This window comes from Xenopus tropicalis, chromosome 7 (genome assembly GCF_000004195.4).
Source record: "Xenopus tropicalis strain Nigerian chromosome 7, UCB_Xtro_10.0, whole genome shotgun sequence".
In the NCBI taxonomy this organism is placed as follows: Eukaryota; Metazoa; Chordata; class Amphibia; order Anura; family Pipidae; genus Xenopus; species Xenopus tropicalis.
The window spans coordinates 107,700,485-107,726,720 of record NC_030683.2 but is presented as its reverse complement, the minus strand read 5'-3'; the positions used below and the strand labels follow the sequence as shown (position 1 = coordinate 107,726,720).

Sequence of the window (26,236 nt, the reverse complement as noted above, 5' to 3'; positions counted from 1 at the left end):
AATAAACTGGTTCACTGGCTACTATGTCTTTCTTATGAACTGGAACAGCTTGTAACTCTGTGTTAACTTGTCCTTCCCATTCCATGCCTAAATGCTTACCTGAATAGGGTGCCAGCGCATTTTACACAGAATGCTATGCCTTCATATACATCACTAGTGGCTGTGCAGGCTGCACAACCCTTATGTACGTAGCCTACCAGTGGGGTAGGCGCAGCCATGGCAAATACTAACTACAAACCCTAGTGGCTGATCCACCTTGAATAAACACACAATGTGCTCTATGTAAAGGAAGAAAGCTGCATTTTCACTCAGCAAATAGTGGAGCTAAATGGTTGAAAATCTAAGTGGGAAAAAAACCAATATTATTTAGGTGCAATATAGGAAAAATCTGTATCTGGTCGGAAGTCATATCAGGTCTGGACTGGGCTTCAAAATAGGCCCTGGCATTCCAAGTATACAGAGGCCCAAATAGCCTCCACCAGCCCAATAAATAGTGAGTGTCTATAGCATCCCCTCTGGCATTTGCCAGAATCCACAGATTGTCAGTCTGGGCCTGGGTGCATATTCACCTGATATACTAGGGAGAGAAAGCAGCCGACAGATCTCCTTATCTTATGCTAAGGCTGCAGAATAAGAAAGCAGAACCTTACACCCCAATACTACATAGGGTACCCACATGTTAAACTTACCCCTTTATGAATACAGTGCTGCTTTTACCAATGCCATTTTTGGGGGCAGGGGACCATAAAATCCATCCTCTTTTATTGATTATTTTGCTTATTTTGTACATGCAGTTGGACTCATTTATGAATATAGGGGCTAAATTGCACCTATGTAGTTGTTCTTTAGTCACTTATTAGTTTTGATCACTCTGCTACGTGTTAAGGTGGCCAACAATAAAAGATCATCAGATATGGCGAGGTTGCATCAATAAAAAGATTTGGTCTTTACCCTGACAAGATTTGTAATCCTGCCCCAGCAACTTCTAGCAAGATATTGGTCGGGTAGGCCTGTAGTGCCCAAGCGAGCAGATCTTCTCCCAGTATCCCCCCCCTACAGGTGGGCGATATCGGGATAATCCAGGCTGATTCGGTCATTTGGCCCTGGGGCCAAACAATCAAATTATAACGACGGGTATAGGCAAAGTCGGTTAAAAAATTTAGTCGGATCGGGGACCGCATCTTCTTGTTGATGCAGTCCCCAATCCGACTAAATTTTTTAACCTGCCCGATTTCAGGGCAGATATCAATCAGGCAGGCCCGTCGTTAGTGCCCCTAGACGGGCCGATTAGCTGCCGAATTGGGCTAAGGGACCAATATTGGCAGCTAGAATCGGCCCGTGTATTGGTCAGCAGCTTTTATCTGCCATCTTTAGACAACAAGAGAAAGGATCATATAGGTCACTATGTATAAGTGCACTGGTGCAACTATCTTAGTAATAGGATACACGCCAAGACCTTCTGTAGTAATGGGAACTAAGAGCTCCATCAGTCAGCTGGGTTGCACATTCATTCCTCCAGGAATACACCATACATAACACAGTTAGGGCTGTGACAGACGGGGAGAATAGTCACAGCGCAACAAATCTGCCCGAAATGCCAACCCACCGGCTAGAATGTAAGTCACTGGTGGGATGGCATACGCGGTGCCGGAATCACAGAAGATTCCTCGCAAGGCAACTTTGGCGATTTCAGCAAATTGCGGCGCCACGTATGCCATCCCACAGGCGATATACATTCTCGCTGTTGGGATGGCATTTTGGGGAGATTAGTCGCTCACGAAAAGGGAGTTTTGTTGTGTGCTGACTAATCTTCCCATCTGTCACAGCCCTTAAGGGTGAGTCTTAAAATGATTATTGGTATTCAGGGGTCCTGTGTAGAAGGAATACTTCCAGCAGTCAGGGTATTACTTATTTATTATGTGTCCATGTCAGGCACAGGAACAGCAAGCAGGCTGCAGATAACATACAGCCGCACACACCGCATCCTGTTCCTAAATCAGCTCCGGAATTTACTATGTGGGTTATTAGTTAGGCAATCAAATGTACTGGAATGCAATTACACCATTTCACGTGATTATGTGGCCACCCAGTCAAATTATATTGTGGAGGAAGGGGAGAAATAGTTGCCAATTGCATCATTTATAATGTATAGGGGAGAAGAGGGGAGGGGAGCGAGGGCAGGTGCAGGCACATTTAAGCTGGCTATACACACACACCAAGGGTTTGTACGATATTCGGTGTGTGTATGGTGGATTGACAAGATGACCGTTACCACAAAGCTTTGGATATTGGTCGCCTTGACAATTGGGCGGGGGAAAAGATTTTGATTGAGAGGGAGGGGCTAATTCTTGGAAAGGTTTTTTCTGCTTGCCAACAATCAGTTTCATTTGGCATAGGCCTTAAAAACTTTAAGTTGCGCCACCAACCAGAAGCATTAAATCGGCCCTGAGTGCAGGCACATGCAGTGTGCAGGGCTGGACTGGCATTCCAAATACACAGAGGCCCAAACTGCCCCCCCACCAGCCCAATAAATAGTGACTGTCTATGGCATCTTACAGCAGCCCCTCTGGCATTTGCCAGAATCCACATATTGCCAGTCTGGGCCTGGGGGGGAACAATGTTATTCTATATAGGGATTCATAGGTAGCCCCTAATGCTGCCAATCTACAGACCCTTGAATGGCTATGCAGAAAATATATAGAAAATTTGGCCCTACCCTTAAGAGACCAAAAACATTGTTTGTTAACAAGGTAATGATAATATCTTAGAAGAGAAATAGATTTGTTAATAACACAAAGATCAGGCTATGCTTTGTGATTAGGAAAAACAAAGCTTTTGCATGTGATTATGACATAAGATATACGTCCCAACTCAAGTGTGGCCAGTGGCCAGAGTGGGGCAGATAAAGAGCTGGAGCCTGGCCATAGCTCAGACTTGTACCTGCCTGTGAAAGGGCTGCTGTACCTTACTGATATTCATGGAATATTTTTCACATCAACTACTAAAACACATCTTTAGTCAACAGAAAGAAAAGAATGGGTTAGGGAGGGAGGGTGGAGTTGGCGGAGGCAGGGTGGGGCAGTATCCAAGTGAAGGATAGAGAGTGAATGATCTTGGGGAATGTGTAACTTAGCCTTTAATTGACACTGAAGAAGAGGAAGAGGGAGTGGGTGGTGTAGTTTGGGAAACTCGGTGGCTGCTGATGTCACACACACTGTATAACTACCTAAGGCAACAGACCCTCCCAGATATGCTTGGGTGGCCACTATAAATACCAGGTATTAGAACAGGATCCACACACACAGCATCCAGCAACCGCATCTCCCATCGACTGAGCAGTGTCTGCAGCACAAGTGAGTATCAGCTCTCTGAGCCTTCTGCTCTCTGCTCTGCAAGGAACCTGTTAGATTGCTCTGGGACAATCACTATGGGTCTCTTTGTGCTTTATTCCTTTTCTGCTTTCTTATACTGAAATCTCAGTTCATCTTGGAGGGATGTGAGTTTGAGGGGATCCCACCGGTACATGGTGCCACGATTCGCTTTACATTATGGATCCTAGGTTCTGCTACAAGGACTTCAAGGATTTTTATGGTCAAGCAATGTTGATTTTAGTCATCCTTGGACTCGTTTGTATGCATTACAAATATCAAAGAAATCCCCCTAGGAACCATTATTTCTTTATGCCCTAACTCATCTTTTCTAAATAGCTCAGCCAAACGGATTCTTAAATTAAACCCATTTAAAAATGCAAGACCCTTCTCTAAATTGTATTTTTTTCTGATAGACTTCCAACTGCTCAACTTATTGCTTTCCATATGGACTTGATACCTCACCATATTGAGTGGAATCTCCAGCCCAAACCCTCTCATTCATGTATTCTGAATATGAGTTTTCTTATCAATACCATTGCGCTATTCTCCCATCATATTTATTCTATAACCCACTCGCTCGAAATTAATTTTATTTATTTTGTGGAACCCGTAACCCATATTCTGTTTGTTGCTTTCCATATGGACTTGCTACCTTGCCATATTGAGTGGAGTCTCATCCCTGGAATCTACATCCCACACTTTCTCATTTGTGTATTTATGTATTCTTTACGAGTTTTCCGATCAATGTTTTTGTGCTATTTTCCCCCTTGTGTATTCTAAAACCCACTCCCTCTAAATAAAAGTAATTTATTCTGTAACCCATCCCCACTTGGTGGTTTCACCCATATAAAATCCTTAGTCCCACCCCTCTGAATATTGTCTCTGAATAAGGATTGCCTTTGTTATGGACTCCCTGGCTGTCCTTCTAAATAGGGTATGCAATACCTAGCCCATATTCTGCGAGTCTTGCCGACCCCCTTAATCTTCATGGTGTTTCCTCTATGGACGGCCATTCTTAGCTTAACAGAAATTTGTTGAGGGGTTGCTCAAAAACTATTTATAAATATACTTGTCCTAAAAAATGTAGACTGCGATAAGGATAGAAGTTTAAAAAAATTTAAAATGTGAAATTGTGTAGCATTTCCTCTGCTCTCCAGCCCTGCTGCTCTTATACTGCGCAACAAGGGGAGACTGTCGAGTAATTTCCATACCTCATTAAATGTGCCATTCAGATGCACTTGGGAAGAGTTTCAGTTGATACCTGTTCTACTAGTTTGCATTCCCTATATACAGAGGCTAAGCTCTCGTCCCTATGCTTGGTTTAATGTAAATGCACCCTGTGAAAATGGCGCAGTATATTTATATGGAAAGATAAGGAAATATTATCAATTGCATCTAGTTATCTTTTTTTCTTTTTTGCAGTTTAAATTGTATATAAAAACTGCAAGTAGCACTAAGTGTGAATAAATGTTGAGCAGTTAGTGGCAAGTTATTAATGTGTATTGTCTTTAAGATAAATCCTTGCTAAAATTCCTTATGAGCTATTATATTTATACCAGGTTAAATACTTTACATTTTCAGAAAAACCTTTAATAATTTGGAGAAAAATTCAGATTGGGGGGTATTAAATACCGCCATTTTATAATAAGGAGCTCTATTTGTGGTTGTGAGGTGAGGCGTGCACAAACTCTAAATCACAAAATGGAGAATTAAGGCTGGGAATTTTTCATCTTAGATGCAAGGACAGAGTGAGATTTTAGACCAGGGTTTTAAACTTTTTTCTCAATTCATCAAAGGAATCAGTTTTCTGGCACAAAACACTGGTTTAGGTCTAGTTAAGTAATTCCTTTTTATTACTACATTATTAATATGCAGTATGTACGATTACTACATTATCATCTACATTTCCATCTATTTATCTATTACCTATCCTATGGTTTAAGAAACACACGGTTAGGCTTTGAGCACATTTGTTCTTGTTTATTGAGACAACGTGGTACTTGCCAGCCAGTAGCCCTTACATTTAATTGAGTGCTAGTAGTGCAGCCTTGTTTTAGGTTTCTTCTGTTGCCAGTAGGTGGGCAAAGCAGGGCAGCTCTGGGTGGGAGTTTTAAAGGCCTCCAAGAGTACATTGCCAGAGCAAGTAAATAATCTCACATTGAGGCACAGGGATCATTTCCCTTTCTTTCCCACGCACCTTTCAATTCAATTCATTTCTCCTAGTATAAAAAGAAGCCCATGCAGACAAAATTGGCAAGGGAGGCCAAAACTCACTACCAAGTCAAGAAAGGTGTAACATAGAGGTCTTGTTTGCACTTAAAAACCACCCAATGCGCAATAAAAAAAAAAAAAATCAGCTGTGTAACCAGAAATTGCTAGTCCTCACAGCAACAAAAATGTAGGGCTCCTCTTCTCAACTCAGACGCCCAAAATATATACCTGATACTAAGTAGCTCCCTTACTGGGCTCTATTTTATTCAGAGATATTTAAGGCCCTTATAACCCTTTATTGCTGTACCCATGGAGAAAGTACATTTATGGCAAACTTCAAACTTCCCCCAAAAGTCTTTCCTTTGTCCATTAAATCTAACCGGTTTCAGAGAAAGGGTGTTGGCAAGTATTCCAGACTCTGTTTAGCAAATAAAGGAAGCGATAAGTCCTTTACTATACAATCCTTTTCTACAGTTACAATATGGACAATGAAATATCAAGGCCAGTGCCTTTAATACTTTGGTCACACCCAAAGCATGAAAAAAAATATATCCTCTAGGTGTGTTTCCATTATGCCTCCCCAGATAACTAACTCATTGGTGAAAAAGGTCACTTCATTGTATTTTCCCTTTTTGTTTAACTTACGGGAGTGAAAAATTGTGTCTATTAAAGTCCTTCCCAAGTTTCTGTACAGGTGCAAAGTTTTATATATGGGAAGTCCCAAGTCCCATAAATAAACTATTTTTGAATGTAATAAACAGTTTAGAGTTATGGCCCAGTAGGAGACATAAAAAGGCGCAGCCATGACTTTATATGGTCTATGTACCAGACACAAACACTGCGCCTCCTTTGTTGAACCAATGTAAAAATATATCCAGCAGAAATGGGTGCAGGCACCTGTAGCCCTATTTTTAATGTCAATGGCAATGATTAGAATGGGTGAGGCCTTGGTGTTGGCTATAATGAACACAGGAGGCCTTGATGAATATAGAATACACTATTTATGCAAGTCCTGTCTAATGAAAGAAATATTTTGCCTCTCAATAGTACAGCCAGATTCAAAAGAGATAGATCAGAAAAGTAGTTTATGATTTGCTTTATAAGGTATTACAGCACTGCTGTCTGAATCATCCGCTTTAAAGGTACTTATTGTTAATTCCATTCTCTTGTTTTGCCCTCTTAGGTCACAATGTCTTATCCAATCGGCGCTCAGCCCCAGGGTGTGCAAGGTTACGTCACCAGTAACAGCAGCCAGTGGAATTCTGATGTCTTTGACTGCTGCGAAGACATGGGCATCTGTAAGTACCGGTACATGTACTGTCTATTGGGAGCGTCATTTTTTAAACTGTTTAAAGGCACTCTATGACCAGGACATGTATTGACCCAGTGCAATAGGGGGCAGAGGCTATGTGCTTTTATTTCTGTTGTCCCTGGTTGGAAGGCTAATGGGGTTATGTAATAAAATACACTAAGGGGTATATTTATCAAGCTGTGTAAAAAGTGGAGTGAAGTATTACCAGTGATGTTGCCCAGGGCAACCAATCAGCAATTAGATTTCAACAGTTATAAAACCAAAGCAAAGCATCTGAATGGCTGCTATGAGCAACATCACCGGTAATGTTTTACTCCACTTTTTACACAGCATGATAAATATACCCCTAAGTGGTGTATTTCATAACATTGGAGACAAACATCACCAGTGATGTTTGTCTCCAGTTGTAATAAATACACCAGTAAGTTTGGCCAGGAGCAGTAACCCAGAGCTACCAACTAGCCGAAAGCATTTACTGGGCTCCTGTTGAAAATCAAGTATCCTGTTGGTTGCTATAGGTTACTGCTCCTGGGCAAACTTAGTGCCTTTTATTACATGTGCGGGTTAGTATATTAAAAGGGTTGTAAACCCCACCCCCACCCCCACAAAAATCCCTAATGAACAAATCTGTAATTATAAGAAAAATAATATAATATACATTAGTGAATATACATTAACTGCATATTTTTTGTGGCCTTAGGGCAGCAGCGCATGTAGCACTTTGTTGCCTGTGGGAATTGCCTCTATCATGGACAATAAAGCATAAAAAATACCTTTTAAAATAAAAGAATGGGGATCTTGTATTAAAAGGTATTTTCCAATGCCTTGGTGCCCATGGAATGTACTATACAGCCGTGTAGCATATTTGTTAAGGGGTGACATAAAAATATCATGGGATGAAAAAAAAAATATTTACCATCTTCTTCCTAGAAACCCCTTCTCATGTATCTAAAGTATTCGTAGCAACCAAGGTCTCTGTTCCCTACATGTCTAACCGAAATACCAAAACCAGCCATACTCCAGTTCTGTTCATTGTATGGAAGCCATTAAAGCCTACGTACCCATCTCTAATCCAAACTGCTTCTTGTGCCCCTAGGTCTATGTGGAACGTTCGTTCCCTGCATTTTGGCTTGTAAAGTGTCTCAGGATTTCGGGGAGTGCTGCTGCCTGCCATGTCTGTTCGGCTCTGTCCTTGCCGTGAGAACAGGAATTAGAGAGCGCTACCACATTGAGGTAAGCAGGTTTCACTCTAACTGCACTCTCTCTGGAGAGAAATACACAGCATATAAAGTGACGTTCGCCAGAGTTTATTTATTTATTTTCTTTCTGTTATTTATATAGTGGGGACACATTTTCACAGCACTTTAAAGAGATTATTCATCATTCATATCAGTCTCTGCACCCACAGGAGCTTACAATCTAAGGTCCCTATCACATTCACACACACTACAGTATATGTGCCTGTATGTTTTGGGGTGTGGGAGGAAACCAGAGTACCACACAAAAACAGAGAAAACATACAAACTCCTTGCAGATAGTGGGATTGAACACAGGCCCCTGCACTGCAAGGCAAAAGTGCTATTTACTGAGCCACCGTGCTGCCCATGTACAAATCATATGGTCATACGTCAAAATGGCTTAACATGTATATGACAATCTATAGGAGGGTACAGAAGGGTCCAAGGGGACCAATGGTATCCAGTCAGTATTGGTGCAACATAAGATATAGATAATATTGTTAGCCTGAGAGAGTTCTCTTTTCATCTCTCTCTTCATTCACGCATTGTCTTTCCCTCTTGCATTGCAGGGTTCTATCTGTAATGACTGGGTGTGCCTCTCATTCTGTGGCCAATGCACTCTCTGCCAAATGGCTCGGGAACTAAAGGCCAGAAACTGAGAAGACTAGAAGGCTGGAGAAGGGGGTATGGACAGGACAATGTGGACTTTTGTCTGAAGGACCCAACAACCTATTGGTTTATAGAATGGTTTATAGAATGAAACAGCTACTGGACCCTAACTTACATGCATCAGTGCACATATTATTCCCATTATGTATATACACGTGTATCTACTGGAACTGGATATCAAGAGAAGTAACAGATGAGTGAATGGCAATATTTAAAAGGTGTCAAAAGGGTATTAACTGAGAGGTACATGAGAATCTCTTTCTTCTCTCTGGCTATTAGATGCCACCCTTGTTTGTTTGTTTTGTTACGTTGTTATTATATATTACACAAGGCTGTGGCTTATACCTTTTCTAATGTCCAAAATCTTTGTACCTCATCTGATATTGGCTGATATGATGGGAGTTGTACTGGAACAGAGCTGGTAGAGCCTCCCTAGAGAGGACCTGAACTTTCCAACATAACCATAGCCCATGAACAGCGTGACAGCAGTAGACAATATTATATTGGTATTATATTTCTACATTAATTCATTATCAGTACATCCCATGTTTTCAGACCAACAGGCAAGGGCAATCATTTTTGGTGACCTTTGAATGTGACAGAGACAGAAAATGTGGCCTTGTGATCTTCTTCTCCTCCACTTCCAGACCATTCATTGTAATTGTGATTATATGAAAGAAAACAGCGGCCATAGCTCAGAATTAATATCAGCAAGCCTAATTTGGTGCAGCACCCTCACTATAACTAAACCCCTGGGAATTTAGTTGTAATATACGCTAAATATGTAACAGTGGTTGGGGGGTCAGTTTTTGAGAACATCGGGGATATAAACAGGAGAGATCTCAAGCCAATGGCTGAGTGACATTCATAGTAGATGCAGTTAAGCAGTGGGTGGGGGGCACAACCCACACTTACTGTAGCTGCAACTACAGGATCTCAGCACTCTGTGTACCTGAGCCACATTCTGCAACATTACCATGATTTTGCTTGTTTAAGAATTAAAATATTAATAAATATTTTTTTACTGAATAAACCCTGAGTCTTGAATCCCTAATGTATGTAATGCCAGAAGAAGGAGGCTTGGGCTGGGCTGAATGGTAAACTGGAGGATCCTTAGGAAACACTCAAAGGCTGCACATGTTGGACAATGGAATTTATAAATGGGGCAGACTTTAGAGACTGCAGGGTTCATTATTGATCATTAGGTACAGCGCTAGGTGCTAAAAAGAGGTTAAAATACACCCGTAGAGTTGGAATTCACTATGAATTTGCACCTACTGGCACTTAATTATAATTCCATGCTAGTGAGTTTTTGCCAGGCATGGATTCGCTGCAAAATTCAGAATTTTGCAAAGCAAAAAATTTGCAAGAAAAATACCCTTTGACTTTAATGTAGTTGGAAAAAAAGTCACGGTCATGTCAAAAAAGTTGCAGTCGCATCAGAAGAGTCACATTGTGATTGAGACAGAAAAGTCATGGGCACATGAAAAAAGTTGCAGTTGCAACAAGTCACGTGGTAGCTGCATTTCACATTTTTTTGGTGAAACAACAGGACAGATTCACTATTCCATGCTCCAGTTTGCTGGTTGAGCCGCAGAGCTTATTCTGGCATTAATATAAAAGTATATACAGGTAAGGGACCTGTTATACAGAATGCCCAGAGCATTCTGTATAACCGGTCCCTTACCTGTATATACTTTTATAATAATGCCAGGATCTCTATTCTACAAAATATTTTATTCTGTGTTATTGTCAATCTGTTTTTTTTCTATTAGTATATTGCCCAGTGTATAACCTGTGGAATTATGATTTAGTCTTTATAGTAATTACAGGAAGTGCCTGTGGCTTATTTTCCATTATTGCACCATATTATCTTCCATGGGGTTCCCAGATACAGCAGTGTGGGCCGATATTCTGAGAAGTGATGCAGTGGGTAGTGCCTCATATAAACTCATTTCACAATTTAAATTTTACCTGGGGTTTTCCAGATAAGGGATCTTTCCGTAATTTGGATCTCCATACATTGTCTGCTAAAAAAATCATTTAAATATTGAATATACCCAACAGGATTGTTTTGGCCCCAATAAGGATGAATTATATCTTAGTTGGGATCAAGTACAAGGTTCTGTTTTATAATTACAGAGAAAAAGGAAATCATTTTAAAAAAATTAGAATTATTTGCTTATAATGGAGTCTATGGGAGGCGGCCTATCTGTAATTTGGAACTTTCTGGATCACGGGTTTTTCGGATAATGGATCCCATACATGTATATATATTCATATCTTAACCTTGTGCCACTATTTCCTTTACTTGTGTAATTTACACCTGTTTAGAAATTTACTTAGAATAATATTTTTTCCATTAAATTTCCATAAATTTTAGTTTTGGATGAATATTATTTTTGATGGATGCCAAAGAGATTGGTGCAAAGTAGAGGGCCTAAGGCTTTTAGGACTAAACTCTATTGAGTCAGATGTAGTTGCACGAGTCTAAATATACTGGGACGCCTGTCGGAAGGGAGCGCTTCATCTCCATCCACCAAGATAAAATCTCATAGGACTATAGATTTGACATTCACTTATCAATTGAATAATTCATTTATTATTGATGCAACACCAAGAAGCAGACCCACTTCTGTACTGTATATACCAGGTACATTACAAACCCAACTCCCATGAACCACCCGTAGGTTCCAACCCTCACCTATACCAAAAAAACATCCCAATTAACCCTGGTTAAACTCCAGAGTGTGTGAATATATTGTCATATATTTAGATTTGAGTTCTAACATGGAGCGGCCTGTTTGTGGGATCTGGTATTTCAGGTTGGCTTGGGTCACGGCATGTGGAAATGACATTACTTCAAGGCTTTAGGCAGTATTCAAAAAATTTTAATTGTGAAATGAGTTTATATGAGGCACTACCCACTGCATCACTTCTCAGAATATCGGCCCACACTGCTGTATCTGGGAACCCCATGGAAGATAATATGGTGCAATAATGGAAAATAAGCCACAGGCACTTCCTGTAATTACTATAAAGACTAAATCATAATTCCACAGGTTATACACTGGGCAATATACTAATAGAAAAAAACAGATTGACAATAACACAGAATAAAATATTTTGTAGAATAGAGATACTAAGGAGGGTCATTTACTATATGCAGGGTAGGTTGCAAAATGCTAAAAGACTGGGGGGGAAGAAGAGTCGGCAAATCAGGACCTCATGGTGGTATTAACTGGTAAGACTTCTTTTCAGCTCCTCTATGTCTTTTGGAAATCCCTGCTACAGTCAGACTCTTCCCTTCAGGGTGGAACTAGGGGTAGGTACCCAAGGAGCAATGGGGGGCACTAGGGCCTCTGCTGCCTTTTCTCCAGGCTGTTAGCATTGAGAGGAGGGAGAAATTGGCATGGGTGAGCAGGGAGGTTAGGTGGCAAGCGGGTTGGGTACCATGGTGGGGGGGTAGGGTGCAGGGTATTGTTGGCAAGCAGGTCACTTAAGGAGGTGCAAGAGTGTTTGCAATAGGGTAGGGGAGCAGGCGTTTTTGCCTTGACCGTCGGTACCTTTTGGCCCATATGTTCTTCATTTCATTCTTCCCTAAACTTTCCCTAAACCACAGAATATAGAATCTACAAGCCATAACATACCGAACTGCCAGGCACCGTAGAGTCTTTGTTGCTTGCTTTTTAATTGTTTTATGGGAAAGCAGTTGTAGTGGGAAACAGCTGAAACTACTGCACAAGCCTGATCTAAATAAATCTGCCCAATTTCAGATGGGGGCTCCAGCCTACCTGCATACCAGGGGCCACACAACTCTAATCATGCCCTGAATTGGGGAAGCTTAGCTCCTAAGTTGGTGAATGGGGCAAATCTCCTCAGGCATTGCCCAGAATGCCAGTGCTACTACTGTTCTGCCCCACATCAAGGGTTGAAGAATCATTACTATTCAACAAGTTAGAATCTGTATAGCTAGTTTTGTAACAGTGCCATCTACTGGCAATAGAAATCCACTGTGATTTATGTTTCTTACATTTGTATAATTAAAGTTGTTCTTCAGTATGCAACTACAGTGCATTGTGGGTAGCTAGTGCATTCTGGGAAGGAGAAGGAAGCCACCATACTGTCTACAACATACAGTATTTGCATAGCTCTCCTTGCATTCCTGCTTCTTAAACCTCTATTTTCCTATAGCCAGCATATCTGGTAAGAGTTATACAAGTCTCAGGATAGTCTGTTCTTTAGTGATGTTTTAGATAGTTCTAATCTGCATGTAGTAGTTGTTATGCTAGTAGATAACCAGTCATGCTTAGAGCTAATATAATCTGTTCAAACATGCTGATTTATAATGAATGCTGCTGTATATGTTATTCATATGCTTTATGCTGTATACTTATACAAATCATTTGTATCTTTATAGTTTTACCGCACACACGCGCACACACGCGCACACACAGACATACATCTGTGTTCCTGTTTTCTAATTGCAACTGACCACTTACGATCAAACAACCTGTTATCAATAAACAAGTTAGATTACAAGACGGTCTGCTTATTTGGAAGACAGGGATGGTTAAGCTGAATGCTGGATTGCACACTGTGAGAACGTGTATGAAGGCAGAACAACTACAGTGTTGTATTACTATAATTAATGGGTACATTGGAGCCAAGGCCAGTTTTAGTGAGGGTGCCGTTTCTCCAACCAAAAGACCTTCAGACCAGCCCTCTTTCTTTCTTCTGACAAGTTCCTCAACTGGATCATGGATGGAAACTAACCAGCAGGTGGAGCTGTTTTAACAAAATTCCTATTAACAGTACATATTTACCTTAAAGGAACAGTAACATCAAAAAATTTGTGTTTTAAAGTAATTAAAATATAATGTGCTGTTGCTCTGCAAAAAAATTGCGTTTTTGCTACAGAAAAGCTACTATATAAATAAGCTGCTGTGTAGCCACGGGGGCAGCCATTCAAGCTGGAAAAAAGGAGAAAAGGCACAGGTTACATAGCAGATAACTAGTAGATAAACCCCATATAATGGGGGTTTATCTGTTATCTGCTAAGTAACCTGTGCCTTTTCTCCTTTGAATGGCTGCCCCCATAGCTACACAGCAGCTTACTTATATAAACTATAGTAGGCTTTCTGAGGCAAACACACCAGTTGTAGCAATGCAGGGCAACAGTACATTATATTGTTATTACTTTTATACACTTTCATTTTTTGGTGTTACTGTTCCTTTAATATCTTGGAATCTTGAAAAAAAATAAATATTAATTATAAAAGTGCTTAGAATAGGACTATACATTTGACATTCACTTATCCATTAAATAATTCATTTATTATTGATGCAACACCAAGAAGCAGACCCACTTCCCATTAAATGGAAATGGCATGTCGCGTGTACTGTATATACCAGGTACAGTACAAACCCAACTCCCATGAACCACCCGTAGGTTCCGACCTTCACCTATACCAAAAAAACATCCCAATTAACCCTGGTTCAACTCCAGAGTGTGTGAATATATTGTCATATATTTAGATTTGAGTTCTAACATGGAGCGGCCTGTTTGTGGGATCTGGTATTTCAGGTTGGCTTGGGTCACGGCATGTGGAAATGACATTACTTCAAGGCTTTAGGCAGTATTCAAAAAATTTAAATTGTGAAATGAGTTTATATGAGACACTACCCACTGCATCCCTTCTCAGAATATCGTCCCACACTGCTGTATCTGGGAACCCCATGGAAGATAATATGGTGCAATAATGGAAAATAAGCCACAGGCACTTCCTGTAATTACTATAAAGACTAAATCATTATTACATAGGTTATAAACTGGCAACTCCTATTGTTGCTGGTGGAAAGGCATTTCGAAGCAGTTAGCTCCGCAGTAGCAGAGATCTATCGCAGGCAAATAACTCGCTCCATTGGCTTATGACACGGTGCTATTTGATCTGAGAATGGTGTTTGCAAAAATACACATAGAGACAATTATCAGTGTAGCACCCCCGTGAGTGTTGGCTGTAAGTATCCTTGAGCGTGTGTGCTATTTGAGCTGTGTTGATCTGTGTAGGCCTCAACTTGGCAAACTCCCTGCAACTCCCAGGACCTTTCTGCCCTTTGGGTGAGTGCTTACCCGGTTGCTGATGATCCGCCCGGGGACGAATTGGCCAGGAGACTTGAGATTGCTGATTAACCAAACAAACTTCTTTATTTATTTCAAACAGCATTCAGTGGTATTATATGCAGATTCAGGTATCTCTCTCCAATATCCAAACCAGGAGCTTCTCTTTCTCCAGATAATCTCCCCTCTTTGGGAATATGCTGTGACCTGAGCTAGCCACTGAATGTACCTGAACTACGGCTAGTAATGCCAGGAGATGATAACCTCACTGATCTCCTCGGAGGGGCCTCAAGCTGCCCAACTAAATAAAACTATCTATCCTTTCACTCCTAGGGGCCTATTTATCAAAGTATGATCGGCTCCGAATACTAAAAAAATTGTATTTTTTTCCAAGTTTTTGCACCTTGCGTATTTTCGCAGATTTATCTATTATTTTGCACAACTTTTTCATACTGTGAATCAAAAACAACGAGTACTAAAGTTTCGGATTCATTCAAGCTTCGGTATGGAGACTTTCCTTGGGCCAGGTTGGAGCTGCAGAGTGCCATTGAGCCCTATGGGAGACTTTCCTTGGGCCGGGTTGGAGCTGCAGAGTGCCATTGAGCCCTATGGGAGACTTTCCTTGGGCCGGGTTGGAGCTGCAGAGTGCCATTGAGCCCTATGGGAGACTTTCCTTGGGCCGGGTTGGAGCTGCAGAGTGCCTTTGAGCCCTATGGGAGACTTTCCTTGGGCCGGGTTGGAGCTGCAGAGTGCCATTGAGCCCTATGGGAGACTTTCCTCGGGCCAGGTTGGAGCTGCAGAGTGCCATTGAGCCCTATGGGAGACTTTCCTTTGGCCGGGTTGGAGCAGCAGAGTGCCATTGAGCCCTATGGGAGACTTTCCTTGGGCCAGGTTGGAGCTGCAGAGTGCCATTGAGCCCTATGGGAGACTTTCCTTGGGCCAGGTTGGAGCTGCAGAGTGCCATTGAGCCCTATGGGAGACTTTCCTTGGGCCAGGTTGGAGCTGCAGAGTGCCATTGAGCCCTATGGGAGACTTTCCTTGGGCCAGGTTGGAGCTGCAGAGTGCCATTGAGCCCTATGGGAGACTTTCCTTGGGTCAGGTTGGAGCTGCAGAGTGCCATTGAGCCCTATGGGAGACTTTCCTTGGGCCGGGTTGGAGCTGCAGAGTGCCATTGAGCCCTATGGGAGACTTTCCTTGGGCCGGGTTGGAGCTGCAGAGTGCCATTGAGCCCTATGGGAGGCTTCCAAAATCATGCACAGAAGGACCAAAGTGGGTTTTCCCACTGTTTACGATCGGTTGGATATGAAAATTTTGTGACTTTTGGATCGCCAATACAATATTATTGTGACTAATATGATTTTTTCGTAAGCATATTCATCAGAAATTATCGTATTTAATCTGAATTTTTCCCATTTCGGTATTCCTGCCTAAAGGGGAACCCAGGAAAAGGGGCCCAAATGTAGGGGTCCCTACATCAGTACACATTTAAAAGAAGAGTGCAGCACTATGCGGCAATCACGTAGGTCTCATTATCTCTGCCAGAGAAGGCGTGAAAAGAGCTAATTCTCTTATCTTAATGACTTGATAAGTGAAGAGGACAAAGTTAATAAGTTACTGGGGAAAAAAAAGGTATTTGTATCTGGCTTAGCAAACAGGAAAACATAGATTCCTAAGAACTGGGGAGAGAATAAGGAAGTATTCTTAAGCTGGCCATACACGGGCAGATCCGCTTGCTTGGCGATGTCGCCAAGCGAGCGGATCTTCACCCGATATCCCCACCTACGGGTGGCGATATCGGGGAGGCATGTAGGTGAATTCGATCGTTTGGCCCTGGGGCCAAACGATCGAATTCTGCACGCGGCGACGGGGCAATCGGTTCGGGGACCGCATCAACGAGCCGATGCGGTCCCCGATTCGACTGGATTTTCTAACCTGGCCGATCGATATCTGGCCAATTTCAGGCCAGATATCGGTCAGCCAGGCCCCTCGGTTCTGCCCCTACACGAGCCGATAAGCTGCCGAATCGGTCCAAGGGACCGATATCAGCAGCTATAATCGGCCCGTGTATGGGGACCTTTAGAAATGTGTACACACGCGAATAAACACACGCACAGCAACAGGTATAGGGGCTGTCGGAGCAAGAGCCACATCAGTTCAAGCCTGGTCAGTGGGGTCCACAAGCTCTTGTGAGAAGAGTCTCTAATTCTCCTCTTTGTTCCTGTGACTCTTTTGCTATAAAATGGGAGTGCTGGCTTCCCATCCAAATTTTGTTAAAGAGCCCCACACAACACAGAAACCCCTAATATACCGATCACTGTAATATCATTTTTATATGCTGAAATCCACCTCCAAAACAGTTCTTCCCTTTCTGCATCATTTGAAATCCTGGCAGGGGAGTAAAGACTAAAACATTGATGTTATAAATTGTAACAACTTTTCCACAACTTCCAGACAGCATGCAGGAACTACATAACCCATAATGCATTGCACTGAGATGTTTCTTTCCTTATTTATATCATTTGTGCAGGGAATTGTGGGATTTGGAGGAAGCAGGCTGAGGACAGTCGACTACTGTTATTTGAATCTCAAAGTATTCAGCCAAATTAGCAGGAGAACAGGGAGTTAGATGCAAAATCATGAAAAGGCTGCATATATGTATATTGCAAAGTTGCCTTAAATTATGTGTACTTTTCAAAAAGTTGTGTTTGGGTGATGTTCCCCTTTAATTTATTATCCCTATATTATAATATCAGTGTGCATAGTGAATTCATGTTTTGACATAATCGAATAAAAAAGGGCAAACTTTGCTCAGGTCCAATAATCCAACCAACCAATCAGATGTTTGCAGAGTTAACAAATTGCAATGCAGAATAATTCAAGGATTATAGATTCCCTTCTTGTCGTGCAGTGTATTTCTGCTGGTGGGATTGCAAAGCAACACAAATATCAGTTCTTTGCTCATTTCAATTTGACCACAAGATCCCCTTTGTAAGTCTGTGTTATTTCAGATCAGTGTTGGTATCTGGAAATAATTTGTCCAGAATCTCTGCATGCCAGAAACCAAAGCTGAAGTACTATGGGTAGGAGTTAGTTTGGGAACTGGGAAAGTTTGGATATTTCACTGCCAATGCACCATGTTCTGTTTGATCAGTTTTCTGCCTGAAATACCGTAACAATAGAAAGGCAGTCATACAGGGTCAGACTGGGCCACCGGGAAAAAACCTGGTGGGCCCCAGCGGCCCAGACCCGATCCCTGCAGGGCGCTCCCCCGATCCGCCAGTCTCCCTCCCCATACACACTGAAGGTAAGTTTCACTTAGGCACAATCGGGGGAGGGGGTCAGACAGGTGGTGGGGGTCCCTGAGGGGGCAGTGTGAAGGCCACTGCGGGGGCCCCTTGGGGGGTGCAGGTGCCCCTGAAGCAGTAACCCCAGTGGGCCCTGCACCCCCCAGTCTGACCCTGCAGTCATACGTGTATAGCCCCTCATATGCCCTCTGTCTGTTTGGACCATGTCCCTACTTGGTTCTTTGGAGAATGCCTCAGCCAAATCAATTAACAGGTTACTGCCAATAAAAACGGTATATATTATCATTTTGGCAACAAATTATATCTGGTGTATTTTAAACTGGACAGATGTCCTGGAGATAAAGCAAATTTGCATTTCACCTGAGAATTATCCAATTATAGATCAAATTAATTTAGAAGCATGCGTTTGCCTACAAAAGATTCCTATTTTCATTAAACAATGACTGCCACAAGTGAGCAGTAAATACGTCTCTATGCTTTTGTTAATGCCCCAAATGCTATTTCACAACAAGTTTCCAGTTGAATAAATATATATATAACAAACGTTTAAGAAAAGAAACATTGCCCCACATAAAAAAACAGAATGGCTTCATACAAACCATACATTTCCTGCCCACTATCCATATCAGTATAATACTCATGGGGGCCCTCCTGCCCCCTGTCCATACACTAGAGTGTCCCTCCCCCTGCCAAAACTTTTAAAGGCCCCTCAGGAACCCTCCTCCAACCATCTGATACCAACAGGGGCAAGTAGCATGCTGCTATGGAAAGTGGCCAGGAAAACAGAATTACGGTAAGTATAAAGCAATTCTTCCTTTCCTGGCTACTCCATATGAGCAGAACCTGGACTACCAAGTCAATTGTTAGAAAAAATCAGGTGTCAGTACCACACTTTGCTCAAAATATATAAGCTATCATATATATATATGCACCTATTAGTGTATAAAGTCATATAGCATTTAAAATCAATAACCCCCCCAGTAAAGATTGTATGCCCATAATATACTTACCCTTTACTCCGGAGCTGTAGTGAGAAAATCAAGTGTATAAGCCCCAGCTAATTAATGTACACAAGTGGGAAGTTTCTGAAGGCTGAATGGCAGCTAGAAGCAATTAGGCTATTATTTCTTAATGAGACAAAGAAAGAAATCACCAGCACTTGGTCCAACTAACTAATCATCAAATGACAAATATGCAATCTTCTGAATGATTTTTTTTTACACCTCCCTGTGCTAAAATGATTTTTTTCAGCAAAAAGTTGGAGGAAAGTTTCAGTTCAAAATTCATTAACCTGAGAGTTTAACCCAAAGTATAAAAAACCAGCGTATTCAGGTCAGGGAGTAAGGCTTTTGTTAAACAGAAGTTCTTCTTTTAACTCCAAGTTGGTTTATTCCACTTTTGCGACTTTCCAACGCAACTTTGTCTCTGTGTGAGCGAATAATGGCTGCATATTATATCTAGTAGCTGCCCAGCTTCAGAATGAGTGCTGGCAATTTCATTTTTTCTTTGCCTGTTATTGCTTCTAGCTGCCATTCAGCCTTCAGAACTCCTTGCAGATGTACCTTAATTAGCTGGGGTTTAAGGCTGATGCCACACGTGGCGTTTTTACGCTGCGTTTTTTGTAATTCTCTCAGCGGCTGAAAAACGCCCGATATCATCATCCATAGAAATAACTTGAAAAGACTCAGGGCAAACCACACAAAGCATAAATACGCTAGAAAACGCCTTAGCACGGATTTTTCAAGCATTGGCTGAAATACGCCAGTATTTGCACAGCAAGCTATTCCTATGTATACACAAAGGCAGCTGCCAGACCTAGCTGAAATACTCAGCGTTTTTTACTATTTTGCACTATTCGCACCATGGAAACGGGATTTGCTACGTCACCAGTTCTAGGCTGAAAAACGCCATAGTCAGGGGCTGTGTGGCTTGTGCAGCGTTTTTAGGCTGAGAAAAAACGCAGCGTAAAAACGCCACGTGTGGCATCAGCCTAAACGCTTCCCTGATTTTCTCACTACAGCTCCAGAGTAAAGGGTAAGTACAATATGGTCATCCTACTCAGTCTTACTACTATTCTGGGGCTAATGATTTTTAATTTCACTATAAATTTAGTACACCAATAAGCAGTGCTAGGGCCTATGTACAGGTATGGGGCCTATTATTCAGAATGCTCAAGAGCTGGGGTTTTCTGGATAAGGGATCTTTCTGTAATTTGGATCTCCATAACCTAAGTCTGCTAAAAATCATATAAATATTGAATAAACCCTATAGGATTGTTTTGCCTCAAATAAGGATTGATTATATCTTAGTTGGAATTGTGTACAAGGTACTGTTTTATTATTACAGAGATAATGCAAATACAGATATTAGACCTATTATCCAGAATGCCCGGAACCTGGGGTTTTGCGAAAAAGGGATCTTTCCATAATTTGGATCTCCATAACATATATCTGCTAAATATCATTTAAATATTGAGTAAACCCAATAGGCTTGTTTTGCCTCCAATAAGGATTAATTATATCTTAGTTGGGATCAAGTACAGGTACTGTTTTATTATTACAGAGAAAAGGGAATCATTTACATTACATTAACATTTATTTATGAAGCGCCAACATATTCCGCAGCGCTGTACAATAAGTGGGTTACATACATTGGACATACAGAGTAACATATAAAGCAATCAATAACCGATACAAGAGGTGAAGAGGGCCCTGCCCAAAAGAGCTTACAATCTACAAGATTTAACCATGAAATAAACCCAATAGGGCTGTTCTGCCCCCAATAAGGATTAATTATATCTTAGTTGGGATCAAGTACAGGTACTGTTTTATTATTACAGAGAAAAGGGAATCATTTAACCATTAAATAAACCCAATAGGGCTGTTCTGCCCCCAATAAGGGGTAATTATATCTTAGTTGGGATCAAGTACAGGTACTGTTTTATTATTACAGAGAAAAGGGAATCATTTAACCATTAAATAAACCCAATAGGGCTGTTCTGCCCCCAATAAGGGGTAATTATATCTTAGTTGGGATCAAGTACAGGTTCTGTTTTATTATTACAGAGAAAAAGGAATCATTTTATAAAATTAAAATGATTTGCTTATAATGGAGTCTATGGGAGATGGCCCTTCCGTAATTTTGAACTTTCTGGATAACAGGTTTCTGGATAAGCGATCCCAAACCTGTATACTTTAAAATTTTGAATTATTTGATTAACATGGAGTCTATGGGAAATTACCTTTCCATAATTCAGAACATTCTGGATAACGGTTTCTGGCTAACAGATCCCATACCTGTACAATGGGGGAGGTCTAATTACCAATAGAAACCAATCAGCTGGTATCACTGACTGACCTCACTATTTTAAAGCAAATATACTTTTGTTTCTCGAGGTCAGTGCACTTGGGCCAATTCTGTGCCTGTTATTCTATATGAGAGCCGGTATCCAACATGCAAGTAGCATTTACAGGTCTGACAGTTAGAAGCTGCAATATGATTAGTTGCTGTGGGTTACTACGACCTAGAACAAACGTTGAACCTGTTATTTACTCAACTCTTCATCCGTAAAATGACTTGTTCGGTATAGCTGCCACCTAAATTCCAAGTCTTAGGATGCTTATCATTCATAATTCTAAATCTTTAACATGAATAATATGTGCAAACTAGGATAGGATACTGCTTGTCATGTCTCGTATTATACAGTTTGTCCTCTCTGGTACTAAATGTTTGTTATTGCTGGAATTATTTATGTATTTTCTGTAATACCTATCCCATACCCACATAGCAAGTAGAACCTTTGTTGGATCCCTCCCCAGCTCTACTCTGCCTCCCTGTGTTTCCCCAAAGCTCATTGGCTAAGCAGAACAATGGTTTTCTCATCCTTCCTTGTGTATGTGTACCGGCTTTTATACAGCAGCATCTGGAGAGATAGAGGCCTAGGTTCTATATAGTGTATAATGATTCTCTGCATTACATTTGTCATCACTTGGAGCCTTCACTTCCAATTCAATTATTTATATTCTCCTCTTTAGTGTTCCCAGCTGGAAACAACTCAAACAGTCATTTTTCAACCCCAAGCTGTCCAGGGTTACACAACCAGCAAATTCGGCCAATGGAATTCTGACACCTTTGACTGTTTTCGGGACGTGGGCATCTGTGAGTAATGGGATAGCTTTTACCAAACAGTGGGCGGATAGAGGACGCAACACAGATTCTTAAATGGGCTTTGGCTGAATCTGGTTCTGCTTTGTGTAGTTGTCTGAACCCAGGGCAAAACACCCATCTGCAATTGCCATTAAACATTCTTTTTTTTATGTTATGTTACAACATGACTGTACATATACTCTATACAAAGGGAAAATACAAAAGACCTACTTTTCAGGTCCAAAGTGGGATGAATGTCTAGGGCCCCACAGAGCCACAGTTTTAGGTGGGGTGAATAGTAGGAAAATATGGTGACAGTAGGTTAACTTGGTGCCAGTTGCACATTATATCAGTAATGCTCAACCTGCAGTTCAAGCTGTGGCAATGTAGTACCCACTATACAGTAATGCAGCTCTGGAAAGGGTTCATTTCCATCAAAGTGTCTTTGTCTTCATGTTAAGATTCCATTATGAGGAATAGGAAAAGATATTCTCTGGAGCCCTGGGTTTTTGGCACACAGTTGTTTTGTCAGGTGATCAGGTGGGTTATGCAACTCCATGCAGGGCCGCCGCTCCCTATAAGCAGAGTACTCAGTCTGCATAGGGCACCAACTCCCAGGGGGGCACCATCCCAGCTGCTCAAAAAAAACATTTTTATATATTATAACATACCCCCCAACACTGTCCCGCTGGTTTTTATAGCGCATCCTGCTGTCCCGAATAGTTCAATCAATGTCCCGCATTTCCGGGACATTCATTGAACTATCAAGCACAGCGAGATGCGCTGGCTGTACCCTACCATCATCTTCTTCTGCTGCTCTGCAACTTGTGCAGCGCTGACAGGCCCTTTTATAAGGTTGCCCCCCGTGGTACGTGTGACGTCATACGCATGGGGCGCAACCTTATAAAAGGGCCTGTGCCTGTCGCTGCCGCAAAAGGAGCAGAGCTGCAGAAGAAAGAGCGGCTGTGTACGACGGGGGTTTCTGTGTACGGGGGGCTACTCTCTATGGGGGCAATTGGGGGCATTTACTATGGGGGCATTGTCTATGGGGGCTATTGGGGGCACTTACTATGGGGGCTATTGGGGGCACTGTGTGTGGGGCCCCTATAGTAGGTGTTTTTTTATTATGTTATTTTTACTTCCGTAATATTTGGGGGAGGGGGCACAAAAGTAAATTTCTGCTTAGGGCACCCATTTGGCCAGCAGCGGCCCTGACTCCATGCAAGCTCCAAGATGGAGCCTTTAAACCTTGTAGCTCCATGATTAAAGCCACATGGATCCAGACATTTCTACATTTTATTATAGACAAAGGACAAGAAACAAAGATCTGTTTTAACGGCATCTTGTTCCCCTAGGTCTTTGTGGTGCATTCTTTCCTATGTGTGTGGCTTGTAAAGTAGCTCAGGATTATGGAGAGTGCTGTTGTCTGCCGTTAATGGGCGGCACCATTCTGGCCCTGAGGACCGGCATTAGAGAGAGATACCATATTCAGGTAAATAGAATTTAAGTGCATTTTAATACTTGAAGGTTGCAAAAACAGGGAGAATATAGAGGCGTTACAACAACCATGTACTCTTTCTTGGCCCCCCTAATGCACACATATCCTTTCCCTCATCCCCAGGCATTTTTGCAGCTGTCTCTAAACTGCAAATATCCCCATCTTCTGCCAGATGCACAGACTGAGTAGCACCAATGGGTGCAAAAGGGTGGCAGAACCCTGTACCTAGTGCTCACTTATGGCAGGACTGCCTTGCACCCAATTTGCACCTTGCACTCCAGTTTTAATCCGGAACAAGGTGCAGAGCGCAGACCACAGAAGCCATTGTCCCAATGGTAAATGAGTCTTCTGATGTTTTAGCCAGCTCTGCCACAGGGGAAGAGGGGTTGGCTACATGAAATAAGAAATACACTGTGATATGCACCTCTCTAGAGAGCTGAATCCTCTGCAAGGGTGCTGGGGACTATAAATCTGAGGCAAATTTAATATAGAAACAGGTGCCCAGTAACAAATTCTCATTTTGCATATCTTGCTCCATGTTAAGGGATTTCAATTCTGTCTGATAGATTAGTGTTTGGCAGACATACAAACAGACTAGACACATATCAGGGGCAGAACTGGAACATATAGTGCACCAAAGAGTGAGGGGGGCATTAAACTGTAAAATATTGTTTATCCAAGTCATTGACTGAAGAACACCCCCATGGACACACTCATGTATTTCATTGTTGACAATTTTTTTTATTTTTATTTTTTTTTTACCAACCCCATCTGAGCTTTTTTCTATCCCTCCCAATAAACCCTAACCTCTCCTGTTCATTCACTGTGCATGTCTCTTGTATTGCAGGGCACTATCTGCACTGACTGTCTGTGTGTCACATTCTGTGGCCCGTGCGCTCTTTGCCAAATGGCTCGGGAACTAGAATCCAGAAGGTGAAAATACAGTTAGAAGACAGCTGGGAGGGGAAGGTCTGCAACATTAGCTGAAACAGCTGAAAATCGGAACATCCCAATTGATGGATCAGATGGTTTAGTTCCGACAGCAACTACTCTGTTGTGCCTAAATACAGACACTATCCTGCACTATGTCATAACCACTTGGTGCCATAACTTAACTAGAACCCCTATAGCACAACACTGGTAGCAAGTAATTGTCACGTTGGAAAATTACCATTATGAAGGTATGCTGGCAGCTTTTCAATATGGAAAAAATTATAAAACATGGCATCTATGGACGTTACCCATGTCATTTAGACTTCATTTACCAAAAAACATACGCCATGCCACCATTTGTGTTTCCTTATCCCCCCTTTTATTAACCCTTTCTTCTTTTCTTTAGCCTCTCGTCTCCTTACTACCACATTTATTGTTGTAATAGAAGGGTAAATAATGTGACACATAAAGTATTATTTTCTAAATAAAACCCAATAAAAATGATTGGAAAAAAAAGGAACATGCTCTTGGCTGGTTAAGGTCACAGCCCATCCATTTCCTGGAAAGTCGCATCTTTTCATGGTAGAAATAAGAAAAATTCCTGGTGAAAGCCCAACAGTAACCAGAAGTGTAATGCAGGTATAGGACCTGTTATCCAGAATGCTCGGGACCAAGTGTATTCCGGATAAGGGGTCTTTCTGTAATTTGGATCTCCATACCTTAAGGGGCAGATTTATTAATCCACGAACGGACCGAAAGCATCCGAACGCGTTTTTTTGTAATGATTGGTATTTTCGCAACTTTTTAGTTGCTGTCGCGACTTTTTCGTGTGTCCCGTGATTTTTTCGTCGCCGTTACGACTTTATCGTATATTTTCCGTGACTTTTTCGTCGCCGTCGCAAAAAAATCGGATTGGTTTTTCCGCCACGCCAGCGACAAAAAAGTCGCAAAATTTTTGTTTCCAATCTGATTTTTTTCCCATTCGGGATTCGGATTCGTGGATTAGTAAATGTGCCCTATTTGTACTAAAAAATCAATAAAACATTAAGTAACCCCAATAAGATTGTTTTGCATCCAATAAGGATTATTTATATCTTCGTTAGGATCAATTTCAATGAATGGTTTTATTTCTACAGAGAAAAAGGAAATCGGTTTTAAAATTTTGAATTATTTGATTAAAATGGAGTCTATGGGAGACAGGCTTTCCGTAATTCGGAGCTTTCTGGATAATGGGTTTCCGGAGAAGGGATCCCATACCTGTACTGGAAATACAAACTGAAGCTAAAGATCCAAAAGGAAATGTAAAAATATAAACTCTTTCCAAACCTTTGCCCAACATAAAGGTTTTTCCTGCACAGACACAAGTCTGTATAATGGCAAAGTTCTTTTGAAACGTGCAGGGTCTATCAATCCTTATTCCGTGCTTGCTGTG

General features: G+C 41.6%; 2 protein-coding genes across 2 annotated transcripts; both read left to right on the top strand.

Annotated features, from left to right (window-relative positions):
• The first annotated feature begins 3,315 nt into the window (after positions 1-3,315).
• cnfn.1 (cornifelin, gene 1) lies at positions 3,316-9,834 on the top strand. Its single transcript, NM_001004784.1, is given in 4 exon segments — positions 3,316-3,353; positions 6,766-6,880; positions 7,991-8,127; positions 8,702-9,834. Coding segments are annotated over 3 exon segments (336 nt in total). The 5' UTR covers positions 3,316-3,353; positions 6,766-6,771; the 3' UTR covers positions 8,792-9,834.
• Positions 9,835-18,988: 9,154 nt separating this feature from the next.
• LOC733751 (novel protein similar to cornifelin) lies at positions 18,989-25,314 on the top strand. Its single transcript, NM_001044507.1, is given in 4 exon segments — positions 18,989-19,020; positions 22,262-22,385; positions 23,729-23,865; positions 24,719-25,314. Coding segments are annotated over 4 exon segments (381 nt in total). The 5' UTR covers positions 18,989-18,990; the 3' UTR covers positions 24,809-25,314.
• The last annotated feature ends 922 nt before the right edge of the window (positions 25,315-26,236 follow it).